At 52.0% G+C, this 26,345-nt stretch overlaps 1 protein-coding gene and 1 long non-coding RNA gene across 12 annotated transcripts in view; one reads left to right on the top strand and one right to left on the bottom strand.

Annotated features, from left to right (window-relative positions):
• The window catches only part of PRDM16 (PR/SET domain 16), a 363,626-nt gene that overhangs the window by 277,793 nt on the left and 59,488 nt on the right, over positions 1–26,345 (bottom strand). For 4 of the 11 annotated variants that reach the window (XM_072027014.1, XM_072027012.1, XM_072027021.1 and 1 more), the window contains exons 3-4: positions 18,745–18,865; positions 17,908–18,009 (exon numbers count right to left, since the gene is read on the bottom strand). The exons of 2 other annotated variants lie outside the window; for them this stretch is intronic. In XM_072027014.1, coding sequence (XP_071883115.1) covers positions 17,908–18,009; positions 18,745–18,799 — 157 coding nt within the window. In that variant the 5' untranslated portion in view covers positions 18,800–18,865. Of the gene's footprint in view, positions 1–3,801; positions 4,096–4,514; positions 4,648–17,907; positions 18,010–18,411; positions 18,549–18,744; positions 18,866–26,345 lie in introns of those variants that run through there. 5 more of the 11 variants (XM_072027015.1, XM_072027022.1, XM_021266566.4 and 2 more) reach the window with 4 other exon arrangements.
• LOC113839725 (uncharacterized) lies at positions 4,791–6,138 on the top strand. The gene is made up of 2 exons (XR_003492319.3): positions 4,791–4,916; positions 5,484–6,138. It is a non-coding gene; the product is annotated as an uncharacterized lncRNA (long non-coding RNA).

The raw sequence follows: 26,345 nt of genomic DNA, 5'->3' as shown, positions 1-26,345 counted from the left end.
GACCCTCTGGAAGCACGCTCGGTTTATTTTGTGAGTCCCCTCAGCTTAGCACAGACCCGTATTTGCTGATCTCGGTTTCACTGCGGTCTCCAAACAAAGTCTACAAATCAGGCAGCTTTACTTGTTGTTAGACAAAGTTTATAAAATGCGAGTCACCGCATTTCTGCACATCGCTCACAGGTTCATCAACACGTACAGCCTGCAACTCAGATCTTTCTACAAGCATTTTCAGCCCAACAGACGAATGCATCTGCACAGCCTCCTTTCAGCAGCCGGGAATTGAGGGCCAGGGGCACAGCGTGCGGCCCCCCAGGCACCGCACAGACCCCTCAGAGACGCGCACACGAGCGTCCCGTGATGCAAACACACGTGGATAAAACATCACAAGCACCGCACACAGACACCCACGAGCATCGACTTTATTACAGGCCAGAATTAAATCCCCGATGTCTGTGTCTTCTTCAGCCTTAGCACTTTGGCACCCTAAAGCCGCCAGGCTACGGGCAAGTTCAAACAAAGTCTCCCTCGGCAAATAACCAATTCAGCCCTCCCTTTTGCCAAGTTTCTTCCCAGGACACGGGAGAAGGGAGCTCTTTGCAGTTGTTCCCTCCGCACTTTCTCAAATAAATCAAACGTGCACGGGGAGGCAGGGAGGGGGGCGATCTGATAAATTATATTTGTAGAATTTAGATTATTTTTTTTTTTTTTAAGACTAACCCGATTTGAAATCCTTGCTAATTTTTGTTGAAGCGCTAATTACACATCACCTTAATTAGCGGATCAACTCCCCCATACACCCCACCCCCCCCTTCCCCTGCCCAGGCTCCCTAATTGCCTAATTGAACAGATCCGGGGCAGGCCGGGGGAGGGCGAGGCTGCGGAGGCTGCCGCGGCGGCGGGCCCGGGGGGGGCCGGGGCCGGGGGAGGCACCTGCGAGCCCCTCGCCAGCCCGTGTAGGGACCCTGGGCAGGGACAGGGCGGAGGGATGAGCAGCCTTGAAGACAGTTAAAAATACGACACGTACAAAAATAATAATAATAAAAAATTCCTCCGTAAATTTTCGGCCTCGGCGTGCTGCGATATCGGAAGCGTCTGTCCCGGCACAAATATTGGCTTCCTAAGAAGTGGTCCTCGGGCTCCAGCCCCCGCGATCCCCCCTTCTCTCCCCTGCTCCCCCTGCCCTGCAGCACCCCCCGGGACGGGGGGGCCCGGCCTCCCCTCCGGTGGGCAGAGGGAACAGCCCCGGCTGCAACTCAGCCCCGAACTTGAACTTCGCCGTTTTCCTCGCACTGCAAAGCGAAGGCGGCTGCGGGCAGCCCGGCCCCCGTTTTCCAGGACCACCGTTTGTTTAGGACCACGTTTATTTGGGACCGGCCGGCAGCGGCGTTTGTATTTCGGGAGCCCCCGAAGCGGGGGGCGTTTGGGGTTTGCTGGCAGCGCAGCCCCGCACCGATTCATCCTCCGCCTTCTCCCTCCGAGCAAGGGCTGCCGGCTGCTGCAGCCGCTTCTCCTGGGCCGCCGGGGGGGTTATTTTTTAGGAGAGGAGGCCCGCGGAAGGAACCTGCTCCCCCCGGGGTCCCACAGAGGAGCCCCCGAGGGGGAGCAGCGGGGCCCGGCCGCGCTCACCTGCGGCCCCTGGGGCCGTCTCCCCGCAGAGGGGCTCGGACAGTGCCCGGCCCCCGGCTTCTCCCTGTCCCGCTCCCCTAAAACCTCCGGGAATTTCGGCGTGACCCCGCCGGATCCCCAGAGGAGCTCCACATCTGCTCGAAATATCGCCCAGGGGACCGAAATTCTGCAGCGCGGGGGTTTGATGCACTGCACGCCCCCCGCACAGCGCCCGGCCCCGGGACACGCGTGGGCACCCACGGGCACCCGGGTACATGGGGGGGGGGGGGTGGGAAGGGGCCTTGGGGACGTCGTGCGGTCAGGGAAGTTGCCACTACCTCGCCGCTGTAAATACGGCAAGATCCGCACCCTCGTGTCCGTGTTTAATCTGTTTTGCAAATAAATACTCCTGGGATATTGAAACCTTAGCTTCGGACTACTGTTTTGAACTGTGATCCCTAAAAAATCCTCAGCTGAAACCCCATAAACCGTTGGGCCTTGTATTGTATTAAACACCTGATTTTAATCAGAGCTCAGCCCTCCGAACAGCCACTTCCAGCCCGCGGTAGCAGCGCTCCCGCCGCCACCGGAGGGGTTTTTGCTGCGGCGAAGGGAAGCGGCCGGCTCCAGGCAGCCCGCTCATCGCCCTACCGCTGGAGATACCGGGAACGGAAAAAACCTGCCGGTCCTTAAAACCTGCCGGTCCTTAAATCCTCTCCTCGAGCCGCAGAAGCTCCGGGGAGCCCGGCGGTGTGCGCGGTTGAGCCCCGGGCCGGGCAGGAGGCGCGCTCCCGGCCGCACTCCAGCAAAAAATCAGCAGCGGCTCGCTCCCGACACGCGCTTCCCCGCGGGGAAGCAGAAAGAACAAATATATATTTATAAAAGAAAAATAAAAGGAAAGAAGTAATTCGCTATATTCCACTATTTTAACCAAGAGAGCGCTCTGAAAATTACTCTTCTCCTTATCCTAAAAAAAATAACTGAATTAAAAAAAATAAAAGTTATTGAGAAGGGGCCTTTAAAGCGTGTGTTTATTGAAAAAGAAAAAAAAAATCCCGGGATTAACCGAAAAGACAACTTCCCAAGGAGCGTGGCCGCGATGTGCTGGCGGTGCTGAGCAGGATTTCTGCTCGGAGCCGCGGCTGTTGGGGCGAGGCGGGTGCGCGGCTGTCCCGCGGGGCGTGCGGAGGCTGCTCGGGGAGCCGGGGAACCTTCACGGAGCGCATTGCAGAACGGGGCCGCAGCAAGGTAAATCGCTGGGCCTCGGGCTCGCCTGGGCGTTTTGTCGTTTGAGAAAGAAACGCGGGGAGCTGCCACCTCGGGGCTCGTCTCCGCCTGCCCGCACCCGAAAGAAAACTCCTGCCCCGACGCGATTTGAACAGAAATACGGAGAGGAGAGGGGGAGGAAAACCCCCAAACCCTGCAGCATCTCGGCTGGGGAGCCGCACCGCAACCTCGGGCACGCTTTTTCCCAGCGCGATGCCCTCCCGGAGCGATGGGGAGCTGCGGGGGGAGCTGCCACCGAGCCGCCCCCCCCCGAGCCCACGCGTGGGGACCCGCGGGGGGGGCCCCGCTCCGCGCCCGGCTCCCCCGGCCCCGCCGCACCTGAGCGCTCCCCGCCGGGCCGGGCGGGGGGGGGCACGGCCGGGGGGCGGCCGCGGAGCTCCGCACCACTGCTTCGTCCGGGGCTGAGCGCGACAAATCCTCCCGCAAGGCTCCCCGTGAAAACGCACGCGGGTTTAAACGAGCCGGGCGCCGCTATTTTCCAAAGCGTCCTCAAAGCACTAAACGCGGAGCTCCCAGCGGGCGAGGACCGCGCTGGAAGTCCCGCAGCCTGCAGAGATTTCGCACGGAGCCGGAGAGAAACAGAAACTAAAGGAGAGGAGCAGCCGAGGGGTGCGGACGGGCTGCCCGGGCACCGCTGCGGCACCGAGCCCGGGAGCTGCTCGGTAGGAGCCCCCCGGGCGGCTGCGGGGCTCTGCGGGGGCACCAAAGCCCCGCTGTCCCCTACGAAAACCCCGCTGTCCTCAGCCGAAAATCCAGTCTAAAAACAATTCGAAAGAAAGAAAGAAAGAGGGGTCCAGCGGAAGACGGAGGAAAAAGCTGCGCAAGACTTACGAGCTGCAATTCCACCCCCAAGTAAATTTTAAAAAATTAAAAATTAAAGACACTCCCCCACACTCCCCTCCCCCAGACCTTCTTAACCCCCAGCTGGGACACCCGAGCTGCCTTCAGGATCTTCCCTCTGGACCTGCGAATCCAAAGCCCCTCACTGAGAGCGGATCCATTTTTGCTACAAATTCTCTTCCTTCCCTCTCCTTGATAATTGTTCCCGAGCCTAGAAGGGTTTCTTCTTCTTCTTCATTTTTTTTTTTTTATTTTCCGTTTGTCTCTGCCTGTCTCTCCCCCTCTCTCTCTCTCTCTCTCACTCTCTCTCCAGCGTTCAGTCTCTCCGGATCGCGCAGGCAGATGCCAAACGCAGACCTCTAGCGCCCACTATTTCAAAAGCCAGGAATATTATTTCACAAGACTCGTTGGAACGACTCAATAAAAAAAAAAAAAAAAAAAAAAAAAAAAAAAAAAAGAAGTTGCTATCCCCTTTCGTCAACTTCGAGCTAACTTTCGCTTTTCTCCCCCGGCCGCCGGCCCCGCGCGGCTCCGCCGTTCGCCCGCCGCGGCCCCGGCTCCGGCGCGCCCGGGGCTGCGCGGGGTGCGCGGGGCTGCGCGGGGCGGTGCGGAGCGGGGCGCCCGCTCTGCGCGCAGCCGGGGCCGGGCAGCGCGGCTCCCGCCGCCGCCGCGGGGACCGGGAGGGGGGCTCCAGCCCCTCGCAGCCCCCGGGCCGGCTCCGAGCCGTCCCGGCCGAGCCGCCGCGGAGGTGGGACGCGGAAGAAGGGAGAGAAAGGACCTACTTTTGGGCAGTTTTCTCGCCCTCGCCTTGGATCTCATCGTGTCGGCTTGTGGATTCCTCTCCTCCTCCTTGAGCCCAGAAGCAGCTACACACTATCTTCATCTCCCAAGCATTGTCAGTTTGGACACCTTCGCACATGCGCACAGAGCATTCAATCTGACACCCTCACCAGGGCCAAAAAAACTTTCCAACGTATTCATCATCATCAGTTTTTTTTTTTTTTTTTGTCCTATCCTCTTCTTCAGACCACTTATCTCTCCCCCCTCCTCTCTCCCAGCACCATCGCAGCCTTCCCCTGATCTGCCCCTTTAAGAAAAATCAGCCCTGGCGGCTCCTAGCCCTCCGCACACTGACCCTACACACTGGACAATATTTAAGGACCAAGGTGCCATCCTATAAAGAGGTGATTATCATTATTATTCTTCTTATTACTGCTACTATTACTAAATAGCAATGCTGTAGAGAGTTTGTTAACGGATGTCATCCTGTAACCGTACATGTTTTAGACGCGCTTTTATTTTTAACCTGAAAAAAAAATATATTTATCTGCTGTAACTTTTCGATCACTTTCTTTATTTTCTTCCTTTTTTTTACCCTCCTTCTCCGCCTCGCCCCCTCGGGCTCGAGGGGGTCGCGTAACTTTGCGATACCCATTGGCGCTTTGTGTGCTGCCGGCGTTGCTCGCTTTTGTACCGCGCTCCTTCAGCTCCGCACCGGCGAAGCCCCCGCCGCTGCCGCCCCCGCTTCTCTGCTCGCGACCCCTCGGACCCCAACCTCGGACCCCGCGGGACCCACGGGCCCCTCGCCCTGCGCGGAGCGGGCTCAGCACCCACGGACGGGGCTCAGCACCCGCCGGGCGGCCGCCGCCGCCCGTGCCCGCGTCCCCCGGGGCCGAGGCGCGGAGAGGGGCGCGGAGGGTCCCGGCCCCGGCCCCGCACCCCGCGCAGCCCCCATTTCTTGTGCGTTTCAGGTGCGAGGCAGCGCGGCCGGGCAGCGCTCCCGAGGGATAGGCGGCCGCCTCGCTGGGGGAAGCCGAGAGCCGCGCAGACAGCCGAGAAAAGGGGGGTGAGGAAAAAATATATATATTAAATAATAATAAAATCAAGCGATGCCGGCGAGACCCGCAGGACCTGCCCGTCATCCCCGGAAGCGAAGGTAGAGAGAGACCAGGCAGCCCCTCTTTGAAGAAAGGAGCGAAGTGTAAATAGCCCGATGATTGATGTGCTGTCTTTGACTGCGGAGAAAGCACTATTTTAATTCAAGTGGCCAGGTCAGATGGTCACGGAAGAAGGTTGAAAGGTAGGATTTAATGAGATTAATATGGAGAGAGGGAGCGAGAGAAAGCGCGCGCCTTCATAAACATTCAATAAAATAATCGGGTTAGGGCGAGCGCTCGGATCTGCGCTCGAGGTGCTAACCCATACTGGGACCCAGAAAAATCAGGAGCCCTCTCACCGAAGGGCATTGCAAAAACAAAGCCGAACTTCTGTGGGTGCGTCAGGTCTCTGCTGGAAGCCATTCTGCCAGCTGCACTTTTGCCCTGCAGGTGGAACTGGGGAGGGGGGAATATTCTCGCTAATTACCGGTTTTCCCCTCCTCAATAAAGTCTTTAATTGCAAATGGGAGTAGGGCCCTTTCAGATGCTACCTAGGAGCCGGCGTTAAAGGGAAGGGTGGTGGAGCAGGAGTCCAAATAAAATAAATACGTTTGAAGGGAACTCGCAGCCACGTGTCGCCTAAAATGTTGAAATGGTGCCTGCGAATTCCTTCCTCGGGAACGCGCTGCGCACAGGTAGCCGTTTCACGGCGTGCCGGGGACCCCGAGGTTGGAAAAACAAGCTCTCCTGAGCTCCTCGGGTGAAACAGGAGCCCTAATGTTTCCAGCGCATTGAAATATTTCTCCCAACGACCTTGGACGCTGCCTGCCTCCCGTATCCCTCCAACGAGCTGCTAATGGGACAGGCGCATTTCAGTTTAAAAACCTCGTCCCGGTTTTTCCCTTCTCATTAGCCCCGCGGTTTTGTCGCTGGAACCGCCGGTAGCGCCCCGGACCCGAGCAAAAGCCGCGAAGCCGGCGAGGAGGAGAGGGAAGGAGAAGGAAGGGAAGGACAGGAGAGAAAAAGGGAAGGACAGGAGAGGAAAGGACACCCGGGGCCGCTGGCAGCCCCCGGCCGGGCCGCGCTCAGGTGCGGGTTTGCGCTTCCCAGCACGGCGGGGGCCGAAGGGCCCGGAGCTCTGCGCGGGGAGAGGCGGGCACGGGGGGAGCCCCCAGCCCCCCGGTTTGGTTTTGGGGCCAAAAGCTGCGGCAGTCCCTGCACCCGGACCCTCCCGGCCCAGAGCCGGTGCGAGAAACCAGCTCGCCTTTAGCGGGGCCGCTCGCAGATATTTGAAGAGACGCAAAATGGGTCCGGGGGGGTGCGCGGTGTGTGTGCGCCGAGGGGGAGTTCCCTCCCCGGTTAGTTGGGGCTTCTGCAAACGAAGCCAACGAGAAGGGATCGAAAAGTGGCCGGCCGAGCCGGCGGCAGCCCGGCCGAGCTGGGGCTGCCCTCGGCGCTCAGCTTTCTTTCTATTTGCCATTTCTCGCTCGCCCCGGCCGCGTTTCTCACGGGCCGGCGAGAATCGCTCGGCGGCAGGAGCGGGGCTCCCGCGGAGGCTGCACCGCTTGTGTCGGGCCGGGAGGCAGTTCGGTAAAATTAATTTTAAAAAAGGAAAAAAAAAAAAAAAAAAAAGAAAGAAAGAAAATCCCAAAGGGGAACGAATGGCCAAGCCCCGGTGCCGGGGTGTGCGGGGGCAGCCCCGAGGCGAGCAGCGCGTCCCACCCGGTACCGGGCACCACGGGCAGGGAGCTGCAGCTCCCCCGGGCCGGAGCAGGGTCCCGCTCCGCAAACCTCGTTTTAAGCCAAAAACTCGCCAGAACCGGCACGGTTCTCAGCCAGGGCAGCGAGCAGGGGAGGCTCCCGGAGCCAGCGGGCGCCCGAGCCGCGGCCGCCGGGACGAGCGCTCCCCGGGGCGGCCGGGCCAGCGGGGGCACGGAGCTGCCCCCGGGCTCGGAGCCCCGCGCCCAGCCGAGCCCCGGAGCGGGGAGGGCAGTGGGGGGGCAGGAGAAAACCCGCAGCCTTTCCCCCCAGACACCCTCGGCTCCCGGCGGCGCATCCTGCTGCCCGGCCAGGCGAGCATCCCGCGGTTGCTACCCTTTTTTTTTTTTTTTATACAGTTTGCACCTGTTTGAGCGCCTATCGCTGCCGCGGGGAATGGGGAATTCATTAGCGAGGAGGGAGGGAGAGGGGCCGGGAGCTCCTCGGCTCCCCCGGGTCAGCCCAGGTGGCCGCCAGGGAGCCGGGGGCCCCTGCCCGGCTTGCAGGGAAGCGGTGGCCAAGGAGCCCCCAGCCCCCCCAGGAGCCGGCTGGAAGGGAAAAAAGGCTCCCCCACGGCGGTGGCCGCTCGGCCACAATTGTTTCGCCCTCCGCGGCCCCGAGCAGCGGGGGGACGGGGCCGGGGAGCCCCCGCGGCCGGGCACGGCGCAGCCCCGGCGGGGGGCACGGGCGAGGCGGCGGCAGCGAGCGGCGCCTGTTAAGAGTTTATATAATCCGCCCTCGCTCCTGTTTGCACCTTCATCTCTGCTTCCTCGCCCAGCTAATATACATTTCAACACACAAACTCCGTGGCGTGCCACATGCGTTTCAACGGGGATTCACTGCGAGCCTTTAAAGGGGGGCGCTGGAGTGGCTGTAATTTACGGGTGGCTTGCCCGGCATTTTCACTACAAAGCCCCGCGTTCCCAGGTATTTTATGAAGCCAGCTTGGAAAACACGCTCCAGGTGAAGCTTTGCGTGCAAGCCTCCCCGATCGATGTTGTTCCCGAGCAGCTGTAATGCTCCCGAAACGCTCCTCCGGGCCCCGGGCGGGGGGCGAGCAACGGGGCTGCGGCTGCTCCGGCGGCGGGGAGAAAGGCGCTGTGCAGCCGCCGTGCCCCGGCGGGTTTAAGCGCTAAAGAAGATTAAAATGGTTGAGACAGTCCGGCTCGGCCGGGAGCTGCCGCACACGCAGAGCAACCCCTTTTCCCGTCCCAGAGATTTTCGCATAAATTGCTTATTGTTTCTGCGCAGCGTCGCGAGGAGATTACAGCGAGAATTAATATTGGAAACTGCGCAAGAGCCCCGTGGCATACGACGGGGCCGCTCTCCCTTAGGGTCAGCGAGCCCCGGCCAGATTAGGCGCTAAGAATGTCACACGCTTCCCTAGAGATTTTCCCTTCCTAATCTGCCATTAATAAGCGGAGGAAGCGCACACAACAACCGCATTGTAATTAGGGGCTGCCTCAAATCCACGCAATCAAAGGGCAGCTTGCCTTTCATCCCCGCCGGTGCCAAGGAATTTCAACACCTTTCGGCCGCGGCTTCCAGCCCCGGCTCCCTGCGTGCAGCAGGCGCAAGGGGGCAGTTAAGGACAGCCCTGCACGCCCGGGCCACCGCTCGCCTGCCCGCGGGGTCAGCGGCCCCGAGCATCCCTCGCCCTGCCCCGGGCAGAGGCCGGAGGCTGGCGGCCCCTCGCCGCCGGCAGCCCCGAAGGAGCCGCCGCCGTGCCCACAGCTCGGGGTGGTTTTTTAGTTTATGATCCCCAACACCTTGGGGAAGGTCCAGGAGGAAGGTGGCTGGGAAAGGCAGAAACGCCCGCGTTTTGTGCGAACGTTTTAACCACCTTAGTGATTCTCCTAGCGAATAAATTGGGGGCTGGGGGTGGAAGATTAATATAAAAATGCAAAAGCCCCGCGTGCATGTTACTCTCCCGAAGCTCACTTTCCCGATACTTAAGCTGCGCTGAAATCAGCCCTCGCATCGAAATACATTTATCAGACTTTCTCTTATTTCCAGAGGAAAACACTGGCTCCTCTGGCCATGAAAATACACCGTGTAAATTGCCATTTCAGATTTTTCAAAAAACATGTCCAGCTATAAGAATTCCTTCGAATTCGTTACACTCCACTGTGCAAGGCTCCGCGCTGCGGGTCCGGGGAAAGGTAAAAATGCATGCCCTAAAATAAGAAGTCGTAAAAAGAAAAGCAACATTTACATTTGAATATCTAACTTGAACAGTATTATAATTACCATCGTAAAAGATCGCGCACTGTTGTCTTTAAAACGTCAGCCTATGAACAGAAATACTTTTTGGAGGATGTAAACACAGCAGTTTTAATCATGACGGTCTCTTGGAATAAAGAGAAATTAAGGAGTTATAGCAATTTTTTTAGACGTTGGATCAAAATATTTTTGCCCGGAGAACGCCTGCCAAATGAAAGCAAAATGGAAATGATGGTCGCCGCAATTCAGTAAACAGTTTTGTGATGGAAAGAGCCCAAGCCTGCAGTCTGCGGGGACGGGGGGCCCGGGGGAGTTCTCCTCTCCCTCGGGGGGCGGCTGCGGTGGCACGGGGCGGCAGCGGCCGGCCGAGGGTTTTTCGATTTACCGTTTTTCAACCCAAACACGCTTTTCCGAAGACACTGAACCGGGCTGTCTCGGCTTGCTGCTGGAAATTCACAGGACTGCCCCCCCGCTAAAGGTTAAAGCGAGCCGCAGCATCCCGGAGAGCGGCGGCAGCTCGGAAGGCAGAGGGACAAGACCCCGGCCCGGCCTCGGGGGCTGGCGACGCCCGGGGGGGGGAGATTCCTCTAATTCAACTTTGGGGGGGGAGCGAACCGAAAGCGGTCCCCGTTTCCCTCGCTGTCTTGCCAACCTCGGGGTGCTCCCGGCTCTGGCACCGGGCGCCCCCTCCCCATTTTCTCCCAGCCCCGACGGAGCCCCCCGGGGGCTGCCAGCGCAGCCCTGGGCAGGGGAGTCCCGGGGGGATGCGCCCCCCGAGCAGCGCCCCGCCGGCCCCCCCCCGCTGTTTCCGTGCCCGCTTTGCTCGCGCATCCCCCGCTGCCGATGGCTGCAGCGGTGCCGGCCGTGTAATTATTAGCTATTAATTGAGTTCAAGACCTTTTATGGCTATGGGAAATGAGGAGTCCGACCACTAATCCCGAGAAGGGGCTGCGCACAGCCAAGAGCTATGAAAAAGCCATCCAGGGCTGGCTGGGCCCGGCCTGACACAATGCCCCTGGGGGCGGGGGAAGCATTAACGAAAAAAATTCATTAGGTGAAAATTATAGAAACTTTAAACCGATGGATTTATTTACGAGGTCCCTTCGGGGGCTGACACTCCAATGCTTGGGGAGGTGGGAAAAGGGGTGCGGGAGGCCCCCCCCCGCTGCAGGGAGGGTGTGCGGGGGTCGCCACCACGGGACCGGCGACCCCAGGGAGCGAAGGAGCGCTACAGGGCTGGGGGGTCCTGCCCCGGGTCCCCCCCCGCCCCGGGGTGCCAGAGCTGCGGGGCTCTCTCTGATGCCGTTTCCATCCAGCCTTATCTTTACACGCTTCCACCTTCCAATTAAACTTCCCCAAATTGCCAAAAGCCTTATTTGCATGCAAGGGACTCCGTTCAAAGATGCTAACGCATTGTCTCCTCTCAGAACTTAACATTTCTCTCTTCAGTTCCCACTTGAAAGAAGTTTTAGAACAGTATTCAAAGACTGTCCAAACGAACAAAACCTTCCCCTTTGCTCGGGAGAGAAATCCGGTGTATTCAATAAGAGGGCATATTCTCAGAAGTTTGTAGATTTTGTTTTAAAGGCTGTATTGTTCGTGCCTTTTTCCTGCAAACTTTTTTTTTTTCTCTCAGAGCACGACTCACATGCCTGCAAAAGATTATTAAAATAAAACATCATAGAGCTTTTTCTTTTTGCACTGTTTAGAATTACTTTTCTGGAAGAGCTTTGCAAGCATACCCCCCCAAGTCATAATTAAGAACACTTTTTTTTTTTTCACTAGCAAACAGGAAAAGTAAAAAAAAAAAAATCAAACCCTTTTCCAAATGCTCCTATTTCTTTGAGCACTAACAGAGTTCTGCGCTTCAGCAATGCTTATCTGTCACAAATCCACCTGAAAACATCCCGGGTGCCGAGGAGGTGCCGTTCGTCTCCACCGGAGCGAGTTAAAGCAGGGAGACATCCACACCCGGCAAAGCCTCGAGCACCCCTGCGAGCGTAAAATGAACGCCGACTACAATCACCAGTGAGTTTTCGAAAGCTTTTTTCTTAAAAAGCGACAGGATCGCTTCCTTCAGCCCCACACTTTTCCTTTTGACCCTAAAAGATGACGACCCACGAGCCGGGGATGCGGCAGAGCGCAGCGAGCCGGCGGCACCCCCTCCACAACCAGCTCCTGGTAAAGGTGCACAAAGGGCGCAAACGGGGACCCGACGGGACGCCAACATATTTTATTCATTTAACACAACGCAGCTTTTAAAAAGCAACTGAAAAACGCGGTTCAGAGCAGGCTGGGGGCAGAGGAAGGGAACTGATGGGGTGCGAGCTGAACTCACGGCGATGCTGCATCCAGCAGCCCCGCGGGACCCCGCCGAGCATCCGCACCCCGGCAGGGCCCGCCCCTGCCCCTTGTCCCCATCCTCACCCCACAGCATATCCCAGCTCCCGGGGAGCCCCAGGCTTTTCCCTCCAGCCCTACAAGCGGTGCCAGCCCCCCAGTGAAATAGTGTCAGGGCACAGAAGCACAAAGAACTCCCGTCCTGGGTTAGTAGATCACAGCCTGAGCCGGGGACTGCGCACAGCACCCTTTGCATTACCGGTGTCACCTCCACACACCCCAGCCCACGGGAAAGCCGTCAGGACCAAAAATAATTTTCTGAGCCATAGGGAACCAGGGGTTCATTTAGATTCACAGGTTAATGAAGGCTCACTGTAGAAACTAACTGTAAGAACATGTGTTAAAACGCAACAGAAAAAAAATCATCGATTTCCATGAGAGGTGGATTGCATCCAGGAAGAATGAGTCAACCTCATTCCTCGAGCAAAACTCACTGACGAGAACTGCACCAGGCATGAATTTGGATCGCTTTATTCTCCCCCCGTTTCATGTACCGTCCAGCTAATCATCTTCAGTGGTGTTCCGGGGTAGGCAGAGCTGGATGGGAGTTCTTAAAACTGCTTTTCATCATGGGAAAACAATGATTCAGCAGCTGCCATTGTTTCCCAGCACCACATCAGGTACAAGCAAGCACTCAGCCTAACAGCAGCACACACAGGACATGCCCCAGTGCAGAAAAGGGCAGCTCCGTGCTTGGGGCATGGGGAAGAAGGAACAGAGGGTCTGCCACAGTGCAGAAACACCCATGGTCCTGACAATCCGAATTCCTTTTTCTCCTTCACCCACGCTTACTGCCAACCATCACAAGGTTTGGGTTTAATCACCCTGGAGGAGATAATTCTTGAAGCCACTGAAGCATCTCCTAACCAGCTCTATTCTTACACTACAGAGGGAGGCAATTCATTTCAGAAGAAAAAGCAGCATGCTCAAGTAATTGATAGAGAAATCCTTCTCCAATCACACATGCACATTCACTGTGGTAACAGTATTGTTTTACAGGTGGAAGAATAAAATACTTCTTAATCCAAGGGCTATGGGTGGGTTGAAATCTCAATCAGTGGTGGGGTAACAAATGCTGATGCACCATCAATGCAGACTGAAGATCTACAACCAAGACCACCAGACTCTTCAACCTTTCTGGTTTTTATTCCAGAAATTGTCCACGTGAGAACTTGTGGCAATCCAGCAGCAGACAAAAGGAGTTCAGCACTGTTGTTGCTGGAGCAGCAAGGCGCACACAGCTAGCAATAAGCTAATTGACAAGTAGTTTAAAAAAACTCAAGCTCCATTTTTAAAAATTTGTTAGAAAATGAAATGCAAAAATATACAAAATATTTAATGGTTTCTATGAATATATAGAAATGTCCCTGTACCTTATGACTGCTATTTTCCAGCCAGCTTTCCAACAAGTGCAGTCTCTGCACTTCTGTATCTACAATTGTACCATTTATAAGCCAGTAGCCCACCTTGCCCATATGCTTGTTCCTACAGTGACTCATATTCCATTGGGTTTATTGCTGTGAAGACTTGTGTTAAAACAGAGGAAGGAGCAGAACCTTTGGGGCAGGAACACTACATTTTGGAAAACACCAGACACACTCACTATTCCCTGTCAAAAAACCAAAAGCACTGATTTAAATCCTGTGTAGGAGAAAAGCTTTTACAACTGGTACAGCATTAAAAGCAAAAATTAATTCAATACCCGGGTCAAAAGAAAACCTTGCTGAATAGTAGTGTTTACTCGATACCTAAAATATAGTCTTTCTAGAGGAATACACTCAGGGAGGAAACAAACTCATAAATTACCCAGCCAAGGCATGGTAGATTAACTTTACTTTCATGCTATTGATCCAAAACCCCTCCAATCAAACTTCCCCAAAAAAGCTTACCACTGCTTGCTGGCAGCATTTGCTGCATTCAAGGAGAAATTAAGCACCTTTCACTTTGTCTCCAAGCAGAAGCTCCCAAGCAGCACACTGCAAGCAAAGCCACGTACCTGGCCACATGCTGCAGGCTCCTAGGTTCTGCAGGGCAATTTCTTCCCCACCTTCATAATTAAAAAGCAGCAAGCAACTTGCTGCTCAGTAGCTTAAGCTGCCACTGCACAGCACCCCAGACACCAGCTGTGCAATCTGGGATGTGCAAGGGGTGCGCATTCAAGCCCCTCACTTTGCAGGCACTGGGATTTCAGTTTTGGCACATATTGAACCACTACAAAATGTCCACATTGGCAGAGTCCTGCAAGTACAACTGTACCTGAATAACAAGACCTTCAAAAATCAATCATCTCCAGCACTATCTGCACAATGAGGTTAGTATTTAGTTACCCTCTTAATATCAAAAAAAACTTTTCATGCAATGGTTGCAACTAATGAGCTGCAACTCAGAAAATCAAAGGTATTGTTCTCAGGACAGGTTCCAACCATACATAATTTTTATACACAAAAAGGCAAAAGAACAATTTGAGATGCTTGAAAATGAGCAAGGTACTGTGCACCCAGAGCCCGTGTTCCTAAACAACTGACCAGAGCCACTGCCTGGCACCAGGCACCTGCTGCCAGCCCTACCCTTCTCCCTTGTACCACATCCCCTCCTGTGTCAGGCACATCACAGGGAGCAGAACCCAAATTCTGCCCTGGCAGAAAGGCAGAGCTGCTCCTGAGGTCTGCCATGGGAAGGATGTTCAACAGGGCAAGTGCTGCGAAACTGAAGACCTGAATGCAGTGTTTAAACATTCCCAAGGCAGAAAGCATCCTGGCCACTCTCATTTTCCCCTTGTAACAATGCCCCCTGCCTTCATCCTTCTCCTGTGGGAGTCCCACGCACTGCTTTGCCCTGGCTGGTCAGCAGAGTAAGCCTGCCAGTGGAGGCGGAGCTCCTGTTAGACTGTCACCACTAACAGAAGGAAATAACACAACAAAAAGTTCCCTCAGTCGTACAAGGTGTTTCTGATACAAAAGCAGCACAGCGCGCTGTGAGCCTGAATACATCCAGGAGAACAGGACCTTTCTGCAGGCCTTTCTTCTGGAAGCTCATTTCATTCATCTGCTGCACATGAGCTGCTCACTCCGCTGGCTGGAAGAGCCTCTAATGAAAGAGCACAGGAGTGAAATGGTATTACAGCACATCACTCACACCCTCTATGCACGATGCTCTAAATGAGCTCCAAGTTCTCAGAACAAGTCTTGGAAGTTGCCATGTAAACAGCAAGCAGCCAGCAGAGCCAGCACAGCAAAACAAATGCATAGCCCAGCAGCAACACAAACATCCTGCCCTCAGGTCCTGCAGGCAGCACGGGGTGGTACCCAGGGCATTCGCAAAACCTGGAGCCCTCACAGCAGCCCTGCCCAATGCTGCTGTTAGAGGAAAGCTTCTGCATTTCTCATCCATTAGCTACCATCTCACCACAGTACCAGTAATACTGTTCCTGATATGTACCTCAAGACTGTCTCATTTTCACTCCAGATTGCTTCAGTACCCTGGAACAGATGTGTCACGAGCTGCTTGACTACCATTCAGCTGCAGTTTTGTTCCTTCGGTATAAATGAGATGGGGAAATAGTTTCATTTCTCTAAAGTATAAAGTTAAATAGAGTGAACTGAAGTTTCTTTAAAAAATAATGGAGTGAGATCACCCATACAATGCTTTTAAATGACTCAAATAAGAGCATTACTGGAGTTTAGCGTGTACATCCTGAGGAACTGGAGTCTCTCAGTTTCAGCCATTTGGGTGCATTACAAGGGGGAACAGGGCTCTCTCATATGAGTAATAATTCTATAGGAAATGTTCCCAACAGCTTTTTAGCTCCACTTTTAAGCAACCCAGAGTGAGAATCAATTAAAGATCACAAAAGGATTTGACATTTTCAATGGAATGTGAGTCTTAATTACTTTGTCATAAAGCTCAGCCAAATTAACCATTTGAGCAGGGAAGTATTTTATTCCCAAGTACACTGACCACTAAATTTGGGCTGGCAGGGCACAATAAGGGCATAAAGAACAACTGAAAAAGTAAAACCAGTGAAATTAAAACAGCAAAAGTGACCAGTGTCTGACACCTTAAAGTCAGGAAGAATTGCTGCTGACTTTGAGACCAACACTCAGCTTCATGAAAGCACCGGCCACAAAGCAGGTCAACATTTCTGCATTGCCATCACCTCAGCTGCACCTCAACCTGTAATTATTACAGCTGGACCTGTTTATTACAGCCTAAATTCTACCAAAAAGGAAAAGCTATCTTTAAATAAAACTATTTAAAGCTTTGCATCTTAATATAAATCATAGAAAATGGGATTTACATCCTCAGTGTTGTCATTCACCTGGGCACTGCTGCTTCTCCAAGCAAACCGCTCTTTAGTATTTTTTCCCTGATTAAGCAAACAATCTTAGCATTAGTTCAGGTTCATTTTCCCATTTCCCAAGTTATTAGAAATTCATATTTCTGACCCCTTCACCATCTAGACATTTCTCACTTTCCATACAAGCTTATATTGCCCACTGAAATTCTGGTTGCTTCTGTATTAGTGATGCACTAAAAATTTGTCACACCTAGGGTCCAAGTCTGGGAAATGCTCTTAGACATACGAGCTTTCACAAACATTTCACAAACCCACAGAAGCATGAGATGATCTATCAAAGAATAATTGAAACCCAGAATACATCATCCAAGAATAAAACCCCAGCTCACAGAACATCCTATTCAACAGGCAAACCCAACATTTTTGTCACCAAAGTGGCAGCATTTAACCAAGAAAATTAGATCACAATAAAAGAATTTTATTTTGGAAGGATGAGAAAAATGTTAAACATTTTTTTTATGTGAGAAACAGAGATACAGAGCTTGTTTGAAAACTGGAAGTCTCTCATGCCCCAATCTATAAATAAAACTAGTTGGGCTTTTCTTTTGTACTAAATTTAAAGGAAAGCCTTTTCCATGGAGAGTTTTCTTTAAAACAAACTATGCCCCAGAAGGAATTTAATGATGGTGTTTCCAACAAGCAGCATGAATGAATTAAACAATAAATGCAGTAAGAAAGCAGCTGTATTTTTCTTTAATAGAAGCAGATGAATTTGTAGTTCAAACATGGCTGTGCTCTCAGAGAGAAAAGGACAGTTCCTGGCTGTTCTCACCCAGATAATAACAACATTTTCCTTTCACCCTGTACCAGGACCTTGGCTCAGGTGCCAGTTGCCCTCTAGCATCACAAAAAGCCTCAGTGTTCACTCTATTGACCATCAAGGAATCCCACATTTCACTGTGTACAGTACCACATTACTCGCCTCTCTCCTGCACATTACCCAGGGGCTACACAGGGAAGGGGATGAGAGACACTCGGCCAGGGCCTCCATCACCATACAGCAACCAGAGCCCAAGATCTCAGCTTTGACACCTTCCACCTTTGGAGACAAGCCTCAAGGCCTTCTGCAATGACTCAGTTCAGAAATCCCCAGGCCTCACAACATCCCACCAGCAGCCAGAAGTGCCCAAGCTCCAAAGTAACCAGCTCAGATGAACACCAACAAGTCCCCAGCAATTATTCTGAACATATATGCAATACTAGGATCACAGCAGGCTCAGTACATTCAGTGGCACCATAGGAGACCCTGCTGCAGTTTTAAACAGGTGTTTTCACTAATTAGCCCAGCAACCATTACCAATTATACTCATTTCATGTTTCAAACAGATACCATCAGCATAACCACCTGGCCAAAGCCATAACTCAGGATTGTTGAATACACACCATGCCCCACCCCAGAAGCATTAACATTTTAATTAGGGCAGATAACACAGGCCCTTGCAGTAATTCACATTTTCCAAATCACTTTATCTTAATTCTGAAGTTCTGCTTGCTTCTGCTTTTTGTTTGCTTTCAGCCTTTACTTTGTATAAAGTTTCTAGAAAGGAAACTCCTACTTACAGGCTCTACATCTGCTGTTTTCTTCTTCCATTGCAGTGAACAGACTTCTCTTGTTGTATGGGAATTGGGCGCCCATACCAGTAACACAGGAGCCCAGCAAACCTGTAAGAGATGTTTCCTATCAGGCTAAAGCAGTTTCTTTCCTTGCAGCAGAAGAGCTTCCCCTCTAAATCTCATTACAGCCTAGTCTGTATTGTAGCAGAGTAGGGACTCTAAAAGTCCATTGGGAAGCTTTTCTCTTTTTTGTTTTTAAACACAGTAAGAAAGCTACAAACATTGCAAAGGTTCCTGCTAGAACCACAGGTCACCGAGCCCTTAGCTGATGTGCACCACCCGTGAGCAGCACTTTCAGCACAGGCTTTACTGATCCATACGCAAAACAGATGCATAAAGAAAAAATATAAAAACAGCTCATATTTTGTTATTAAGGCTTTCATTCTCCTCCTTACAATTGCAAGTGAGCTTTCAGCTGATTCCCTCAAAGTAGATGAAGAGCATACAGACCTCAAAGAAGGCAAAAACTCCTTGCTGAAGCCTTGAACAGCAAGACTCCAGAGACAGCAAATCCAACAGCAGAGTGACCCTTCTGGGAAGTAGTTCAGCCCTGCCTATATAGAATTAGTTGATTTGCCACAGGAACTCCAATCAGGGTGAGTGGAGCTAGGTGGGCTTCAGTAAATTCATCAGGTTTTGGGCTGGGCCTTACCCTCCTTGCAGCTGGCCATGGGGAGCCCTGCACAGAGCAATGGGGCCACTCCTCTGCTGCGAGAGCAACGAGCACACGTTGCAGCTGAAATGGCAGCTCTGCACCTGTAGTGCATCTCTGCGTGGATTTACCTGTGACTGAAAGGGATGAGATGAATCTGCTGCAATAAATACGTTTTCCAAGCATCCTGATTAAGAAGATGGCTTCCTACAAAGGGAGACACAACGCCCATCTTGAAGCAGTTCAGCTCACCTAGTGGAAAGAGCAAGCAATTAATGAATTCTAGGTGGGCGGTCAATAGTTCACTGACATGTGAAGCTCATTGTGTAGAAGCCCCCATGCGCTTTGTGTGCTGGTGGTTACTTGGAAAAGGCCAGAGGAGCAGCACTGGTGGCTGTGTCCCATACCAGGCAGAGCTCATCCCCCAGCCGAGTTCACTGCCAGGCTACCCGAAGGGTCTTCTTTCAATACTCGTGACATTTCCAAAGCTCAGATTCTTTTATTTGCAGTAACTGTATGTTTCATAAGTATAAAGAGTGAACTTCCTCCTACATACTGTGGAAATACATAAAACACAACTCAATGTCATTTCACCTGCTGATATTTCTATTTCAAGAAGGGAGCAAGAACAGTGCGAAAGAAAAAAAGAAGAAAAAAAAAAAAGCCTTTCCCAGCAAACGCTGATGTATAGGATGTGACATAATAGTGCAAAAACTTTTGGCAAAAACAGGGATTTTAAATTGCTTTGCTCTATTTTGCTGTGGTGGGAGTTTTAATGCAGTGCACTTTGCCTAGAACTGACATGAAAGAACAGACAATCATCTAGAATGTGTTACAGGGAAGAACAAAACAATTTTCCAGACAAAAATATATTGAGTTCAGTACACTGTTCATAGGTTACAGCAAACAGAAGCGCTCGCTGTAATGGATGCTTTGTGGCTACTGGCAAACCTTTCGAGGGCGCATGGGAGGGAGGTGGCGGTGACGGGGTGGCAGGTACGAGCCGCGGCGGGGTGAGAGGGGACAGAACTTTATTTCCTTTTTACAAAACAATTCTGTGGGCTCCGTGTATTTCCCTGGGTCCTGCCAGAGCAGAGCAGACAGCATTGTGCTGTAACGCGGGCACAGCAGCCTGCCCACCCGTGGCTCCGTGCGGAGAACCGGCTCTGGTCCCAGCAGGGACCGCACGAGGGTGCTGCTGGAGGGTCAGCGGCTCGGCAGTGGGCTAGGGGCATGCAGGGGCTGTGGGCCAGAAAGGGGGACACCGCCACAAATGGCTTTTTTGGGTGGCCACAGTGGTGGTCTGTCCTCAGAGCATCAACCAGAGTGAAATCAGTTCTACAGAGTTCCCTCTAGAGGTGAGCATTTAGGGACAGTTAAACTACAGCTCTCAGACCCGTTAGGTTGTGTTGAAGCATCAGTGATGCTCGCTGATGCTGAGATGCTCACAGCCTCCTGCACTGCACCTGCTGGGGGGCATCACAAAACCAAACTGAGGGCACCTGGCCTGATCCTCCTGCTGTTGTAGCAGGCAAACCTTGGCTATATCAGGCTGAACAAACTCTCCATACACAGCTCAGTCACTGTGTGAGCCCTTGGACTTCTTCACATTAAAAAAAAAAAAAAAAAAAAAAAAAAGGAGAAGTTTTGATTAAGGGGGAGGCTGCACACTGCAGCCGGGGCAGATCGAGTTCAGCACCAACGCTGCTGGCACACGACTGACTCAGGCAGGCTTCTCACCTGCACACCTCCATCCCGCGCAGTCCCCAGCAAATTGGTCTCTGTGACTGTTCCAGGAGCCACTTGCCACGTGTTAGAGCTCGTGGTTTATGGGCGTTAGGAGAGGTGCAGCTTGTAATGCAGAGCCTGTTGCCCATGCAGCACTGCAGCAGCCCTGCCTGGCTGCAGCAGCGCGGACACCCTGTGCACACTGATACCAACACTGCCTCCTTTTACATTCTTCTTGCTCTCTTCCCGTCTCCTTTTTCTAATGAAATCTTTCCATATTATTAATGGCTAGGGTGGATCTATAGAGTATGTTCCTTCCAGGATTTTCTTGTTTGCTGTAGTCTTCAAATTTTCCAGTTCATTTCCTATTTTCCTGCTCTAAAACCCCTGCCAAAAAAATCCCTGAAGCACACTTTGGTACTTGAATAGAAAAAAAATACATTTATATATATATATATATAAACATTTGAGAACAGACATTTGATCCAGACTCTTGTAAATCAGTAGCAATTTTCCCCTAAAATATGAGTCATTTGCATCAGTGGGTCACAGTTCCTCCAGGTGAGTTTTTATCTAATTAACCAGGCAGATGCATTCCTATCAGTGAGATGGGTAACGCTGCATCACGTAATCTATGTGAATTTAATTGTCCAAGAGCATTCAGCCAAAATTTAAGGACTGGCCTTACGACAGAGCATTTGATCGGGTTCCTTTAGGAACTAAATGATTAGGAATGAAATTAATGAAATGGATTTATGCCCAGAGATTCTAAATGACACCAGCTCTTATAGCCAAAGAAGAAACAGGTACCCAAGAAAATGTTCTTCACTCGTGGACTGGACTATTAGAAACAAAAGTGGCTATGTAATCCCCCATGGAAAGAATTATTTTGGTTTCATGTAATCCCTCACCAGAAAACCTGGAAATGTTACAAACTGCACTGATATTAGAGCTCAAGTGCACGATGGTGCCAATTGGAACAGGTCAGGAGCTGGGGAATTCCTCAGGACATTCGAGGAGAAAAAAATTCCAAAGTAATTTCATGGATTATTGTTGTTTTTAATCCCTTCTGTGGCTTCTGAAAGAAAATCCCCACACATTTAGTTGCTCAGACATGGACACTTCTCCGTAAACATAAACTGGAAATAAAAGCAGTTGGACATGAGTCAAACTGGTGGAAGTGCTATGAAATGACTCAGGCAGCCTGATCCCTGAGACCGGTTCTTTCTGAGCATAACACTGGCAGTTGGGGGCTGAGCTAATTCTGCTATGGGCGTCATCCTCCGTCCTTTGCTCATGGGTGCGATAGCAGGTGATGCCAAGGGAGCTGATGCTCTGACCCAGGCACAGAGCTCATCCACGGGATCCTGGGGCTGGGCAGGTCCCGCGCTGCAGGACTCACGGCAGCTCCTCCCTAGGGACTGAGCTGGGCCAAAGCAGAGAACAACACACGCTAGTGCCTGAACAGGAATGTTTCCCTTGAAATATGCTGGGACGCATCCACGACTCTCAGTCTGCGCACTCAGTATCTGCTCATTTCCTTCCACTGACGAACAACAGGACACAAGATGACTCAGGGGGTTTCCACGGCTGCGCTGGGTGAGCCGCCGCCTTCAGCACGATGCTCGGCTGCACACATCTCCGTACCACGCAGCAGCCTCGTGGTTCCTGCTCTGCCATTCCAGCTCGGTGTTTGGGGGCAGAGCATCCCCGGTCTCAGCGTGCCTCGAAGCATCGCGCTGCACACGAAGGCTCAGATCCAGGGCCACGGGCGTGCATAGAGAGGTTGATTCAGGAACTACCACCAGAATTTCTCAGTAAATGGAGAGGGATAAAAGCCCAGCAGCTCAGAAGCAGGTGAACTTTCTCAAGTCTCTCTCCTTCTCTCTCCCCCCACTGTTTCTCTTCTTAACCTGAGCTTAAAGTCACTTGCTTTCATTGTGCAAGATTAGATGGGAAGAATCCAGATCATGGTGACCTGCCCTAGCAAACCTGCGGCAGTTCTGGAAAGAAAACCTCCGAGGGAGCGAGCTGGCCATCATCCAGTTACTCTGAGTACGTAGGAATCCTTTGTCATAAAGGAATAATGAGCTCACATCAGTAAAAAAAAATCCGTTTTGACGTAAATTCACGGAATACAGGGGGGTTAAGACAGCACAGCTGAAATCAGCATCTGGAGTATTGTCTTGGATACCTTCAAAGCCCGTGATTTCTCCCTCCAGGGGCACGTGCTTCTAGGAAACCTATATTGCTTTGGCTGAAAGACAGTACTTCAGAGAATGTCACCAGACCACCAGCACAGTTTAATAGTTCTGCTGTGTTGTTCTGAGAAATACTATTTTCTGTAGGAATTCGGGAATGACCCATAGAAACAACTTTGGCAGCACATGTATTTCCCTTCGGATTTCTCGAGGTAGCAAAGGATCTGAAGAGCTGAGTGTTTCCAAATCTTCTCAGCTCATCTGCATTACGAGGACTAAGTGGCTCACCAGTGGCTCCTCCGTTCGTCTGAGGCTCTGACACCAGCAGGGCTGCATTCGGTCCAAGATGTCCTGAGAACCGCAGAGAGAGCGATGTTTTTTAACACCATCAAATTCCCCTCTCTGCTCTCGGTGAGCGAGATTCATTGCAAAAACAAGCAGTAAATCCTGCGAGGCTGCGAGAGCGCAGCGCTGAGGGCCAGACAAATTAAGACAGATGTTCTGAACTTTGGGATAGCGAGGATGTGGTTTCGTGCGGCCGGCCATGTGAAGGCTCTCAGCACATCCTCCCTTCTCAGACACAGGAATGAGGCAGATAATGCAAGGAGACGCAATAAATCCAGGAGATGGCTGGGCTGGGTGGGGTTGCCAACCTGCAAGCGGAGCCCCCAGCTCGGCTGCTCAGTGCGCTCCCACTGCACGCTCCTGGGAAATCCAAGGGAGGAGCAAGTGTGCGAGAGACGGGGAAAAGATCTGCCAGGAAGTCGTGCAAGGAGGGCGGTTTGTCAGCACGAAGCTGCCTCTGCAGGAGCCACAGCCACAAGGACTAAAGAGGAGAAAAGCACGGAGCTCTCTGGAGGGAGGCCAAGCCCTCAGGTGGCAGCAGCACCCTCTGGCTGTGCCCTGGGACCAGCCCTGTCCGGCACCTTGCAAGCACAGCCCTGGGACCCAGGGTACAGTGAAGCCAAGGGATCCCCCTCCTGCTCCACCCCTCTATCCCGGTTTTCCTGCCTTTCTAACAACGAGCACAAGCAGCGGGCCTCGGGCCTGGGTTTGGCCTTATTTAGGCTAAATGATGCAGCCCTTACGTTCATGGTGAGTTAGTTTAATTTTCTCTGTGTGAACTACAAAGAAGCACAATTCAACAATAAAAATGCTTTTTGTCCACAGCCATTGGAAAATTATTAGGGAAAGGCAAATGAGGAGGGTACTCAGCAAGGTCTTTTAATTCTCCCATTCCCCCTTTAATGCAGCTCAGTGCTGTGGCTCACATTTGACACCCATCAGAAGTAAACTGGAGCTTGCAGATAGAAGGAACAATTTTTGCCCCCTTCCTCCCCCAAGAAGAAAAATCTCAAGTGTTTCTGACAGCTGTCACATCACAGCATATTTCGTTACTTCCACACTGTCAGTTGTTATCACAATTTTTCCAAAATCAGAATTTCTGAAGCTTTTTTTTCTGTTCTTCCTTTTTTTTTTTTTTTTTTTTTTTTGTACGTAAGTATCAAACTGTGGACACAGAACAAATCACCTTGGTGGGAATGGTCATTAAAGACATGGGTGATATGCATGCTGATTGTCCCACATGCTTTTCCAGTTAAAATATTTGGCCCGAGAATGTGGGAGGTAAAGAACTTATATTTTGAGGTCTTTATAAAACATAGCTTATATCCCCTGATTTATGCTTCTTGGGACTCGTTCTATGTAAAACATTTAACTAGCTATACTTTAGATAAAAGAAACATCTGAAGCATTGGTTGTTTTGGAGTTTCTCATTCTTTTCTCCCATATATCTTCATAAAATTTCAGCGCCAGGCAAAATATTTTAAGTTCAGAACCTCTCCTCTCGTTCCTGCATTCTCTTTTCTCCAGCAATGCTCACGCCACCCCTCCAGCATTCTCCCCTGCTGCTAGGCTCGCAGCAGCACCGCTGCCACCGGTTGCACGAAGCAGCACAGTCACAGAGCACCTATTGCAGCAGGGGATCTGTGCCTTAGCTTCAGTTTTGCCACTTGGGGATGTGGGACAGAAGCCCTGAAACCAGAGCACGAAGGAAGTGGCAGCCTCTGCTGGCATCGGTCTCGGGGGGCACAGTGGGACCGCGGCTCCTCAGCAGAGCTGCTGGGTCCAGTGTGGTTGCTGCTACGTTCCTGCACAGGTCTGGGGTCCTTGTCCTGACAGGGCAGTGTCTCAGTGTCTCAGTCCCCGTCCCACCCTTCTGCTTTTTTTTTGCTGTCTGGGACCTGAGGCAGGCTGGCCTTGCAGCTACGGCACTGGATGGGGATGCAGAAAAACATAAATTACATTCCCATCTCGGCTGCATACTGTGGTCAGGGCCTGAGCCAGGCATTTATCTCCACCTGCCTCTGCCTCCCTTCAGCACCCGGAATTATTTCTTCTCCTCTGCAAAGCCCTGCAGGGGAGCAGCGCTGCACGCAGTCACCACCATTGGTCAAGATGTGCTCGCCCCCCTGGCAGAACGGCTTGCCATGCTAACATTTGGCTTATCTGCCCCTTCAAGAAGCGGGGTGTGCCGTGGCAGGCTGAGCAGCGTGCTGAAAGAGCTCCTGGCTCGTTTGGAGATGGCTTGTGTGGCTGCCCAGCGTGGCACGGGCACCCCTTCGGCATCAGGGACAGTCCTGTTGGGGCGGGCTGCACGTCGGATGCTCTGAACAGTTTCTACCAGCTACAACTGTAGTCATAGAGACACAGCCCTTAGAGAAATCAGAATCAATTTAGGCACCTAATACTGGGATGTCTGAGAGTGAATTGGTTTTGAATTAATCGAGTAAAACAAGGCAGTGAAAACCCACGTAACATGTTGGTCTGGAAACTGCTGCAGCCCTGGGGACAGAGCGACAATGCATATTTTACCCCGTGAATTTTTTATTAAGGGCTGTTTTTTTATTTTTTATTATTGAATATGAATATTTTACACGTCCGAGTTCAGAACAATGCTTTTTTTGGCTGCCTCTGCACTTTTCATGGTTGTGTACCCTTGCATTGCATAACTGAGAGAGATCCATTTACACACAGGGGGAAAGGGGACTAATGAATCTCAGCAAAGCTAACTTTACTGTGTGTGAAAAAAAGCACTCTGAAGTTTTCCAAATAAAAAACAACCAAAAAAAGTACGTATATAAAATTCTTGTATGGAATGGCTTAATAAAATCAGTGTGTGCATATGCGTACGTGTGTGTGTGTGTGATGGCTACGGAGCCTCTCTGAGCATCGCCGTGCCTGGAAAAACAAAAGGGCTGAGTCCCAACCTTCCTCCCTGCCCCTGCTGCAGAGATGCTCAGCTCAGCACCCCTCATGGCTCGGCACCCCTCACCACAGCCCGGCCTTCACCCACCTCCCCGAGACCTTCGCTCAGCAGCCCAGGGGTGAGCCCACCTCTTGCAGCGCTGTGCTCAGCGTGGATGAGGGCAGGGGACGGGAGATGTGAATAATAACGATAATAACTATTTGTCCAGTGTGTATGCGAACCCAGCCTTCTTGTTGTGCATATGGTAACGGGGAGGAGAGACAGAAAGCAAGAGCTCTTGTACATTTCTCAAGAGCTCGCACCGAAAATGGGCAGGGTGACAAGAACCGCGTTGTTTTGGGTAATCAGTGTGCATTGTCCCAGGCTGACACCGCTGCATACCAACAAAACCTTTAGATTCACGGGGAATGGGGAAAGCGCAAAATGATGAATTGTTTGACATTTAAAGGAAAATAAAGGGCTGCTGCTGGACTGAAACCTAAATGAGACTTGGGGAGGGAGGGAAAAATTACCAGGAGCAGGGTGAGATGGTTAT

This window comes from Anas platyrhynchos, chromosome 22 (assembly GCF_047663525.1).
Source record: "Anas platyrhynchos isolate ZD024472 breed Pekin duck chromosome 22, IASCAAS_PekinDuck_T2T, whole genome shotgun sequence".
NCBI classification, from domain to species: Eukaryota; Metazoa; Chordata; class Aves; order Anseriformes; family Anatidae; genus Anas; species Anas platyrhynchos.
The sequence above is the reverse complement of the archived record's forward strand: the minus strand, read 5'-3'. Positions and strand labels throughout refer to the sequence as shown.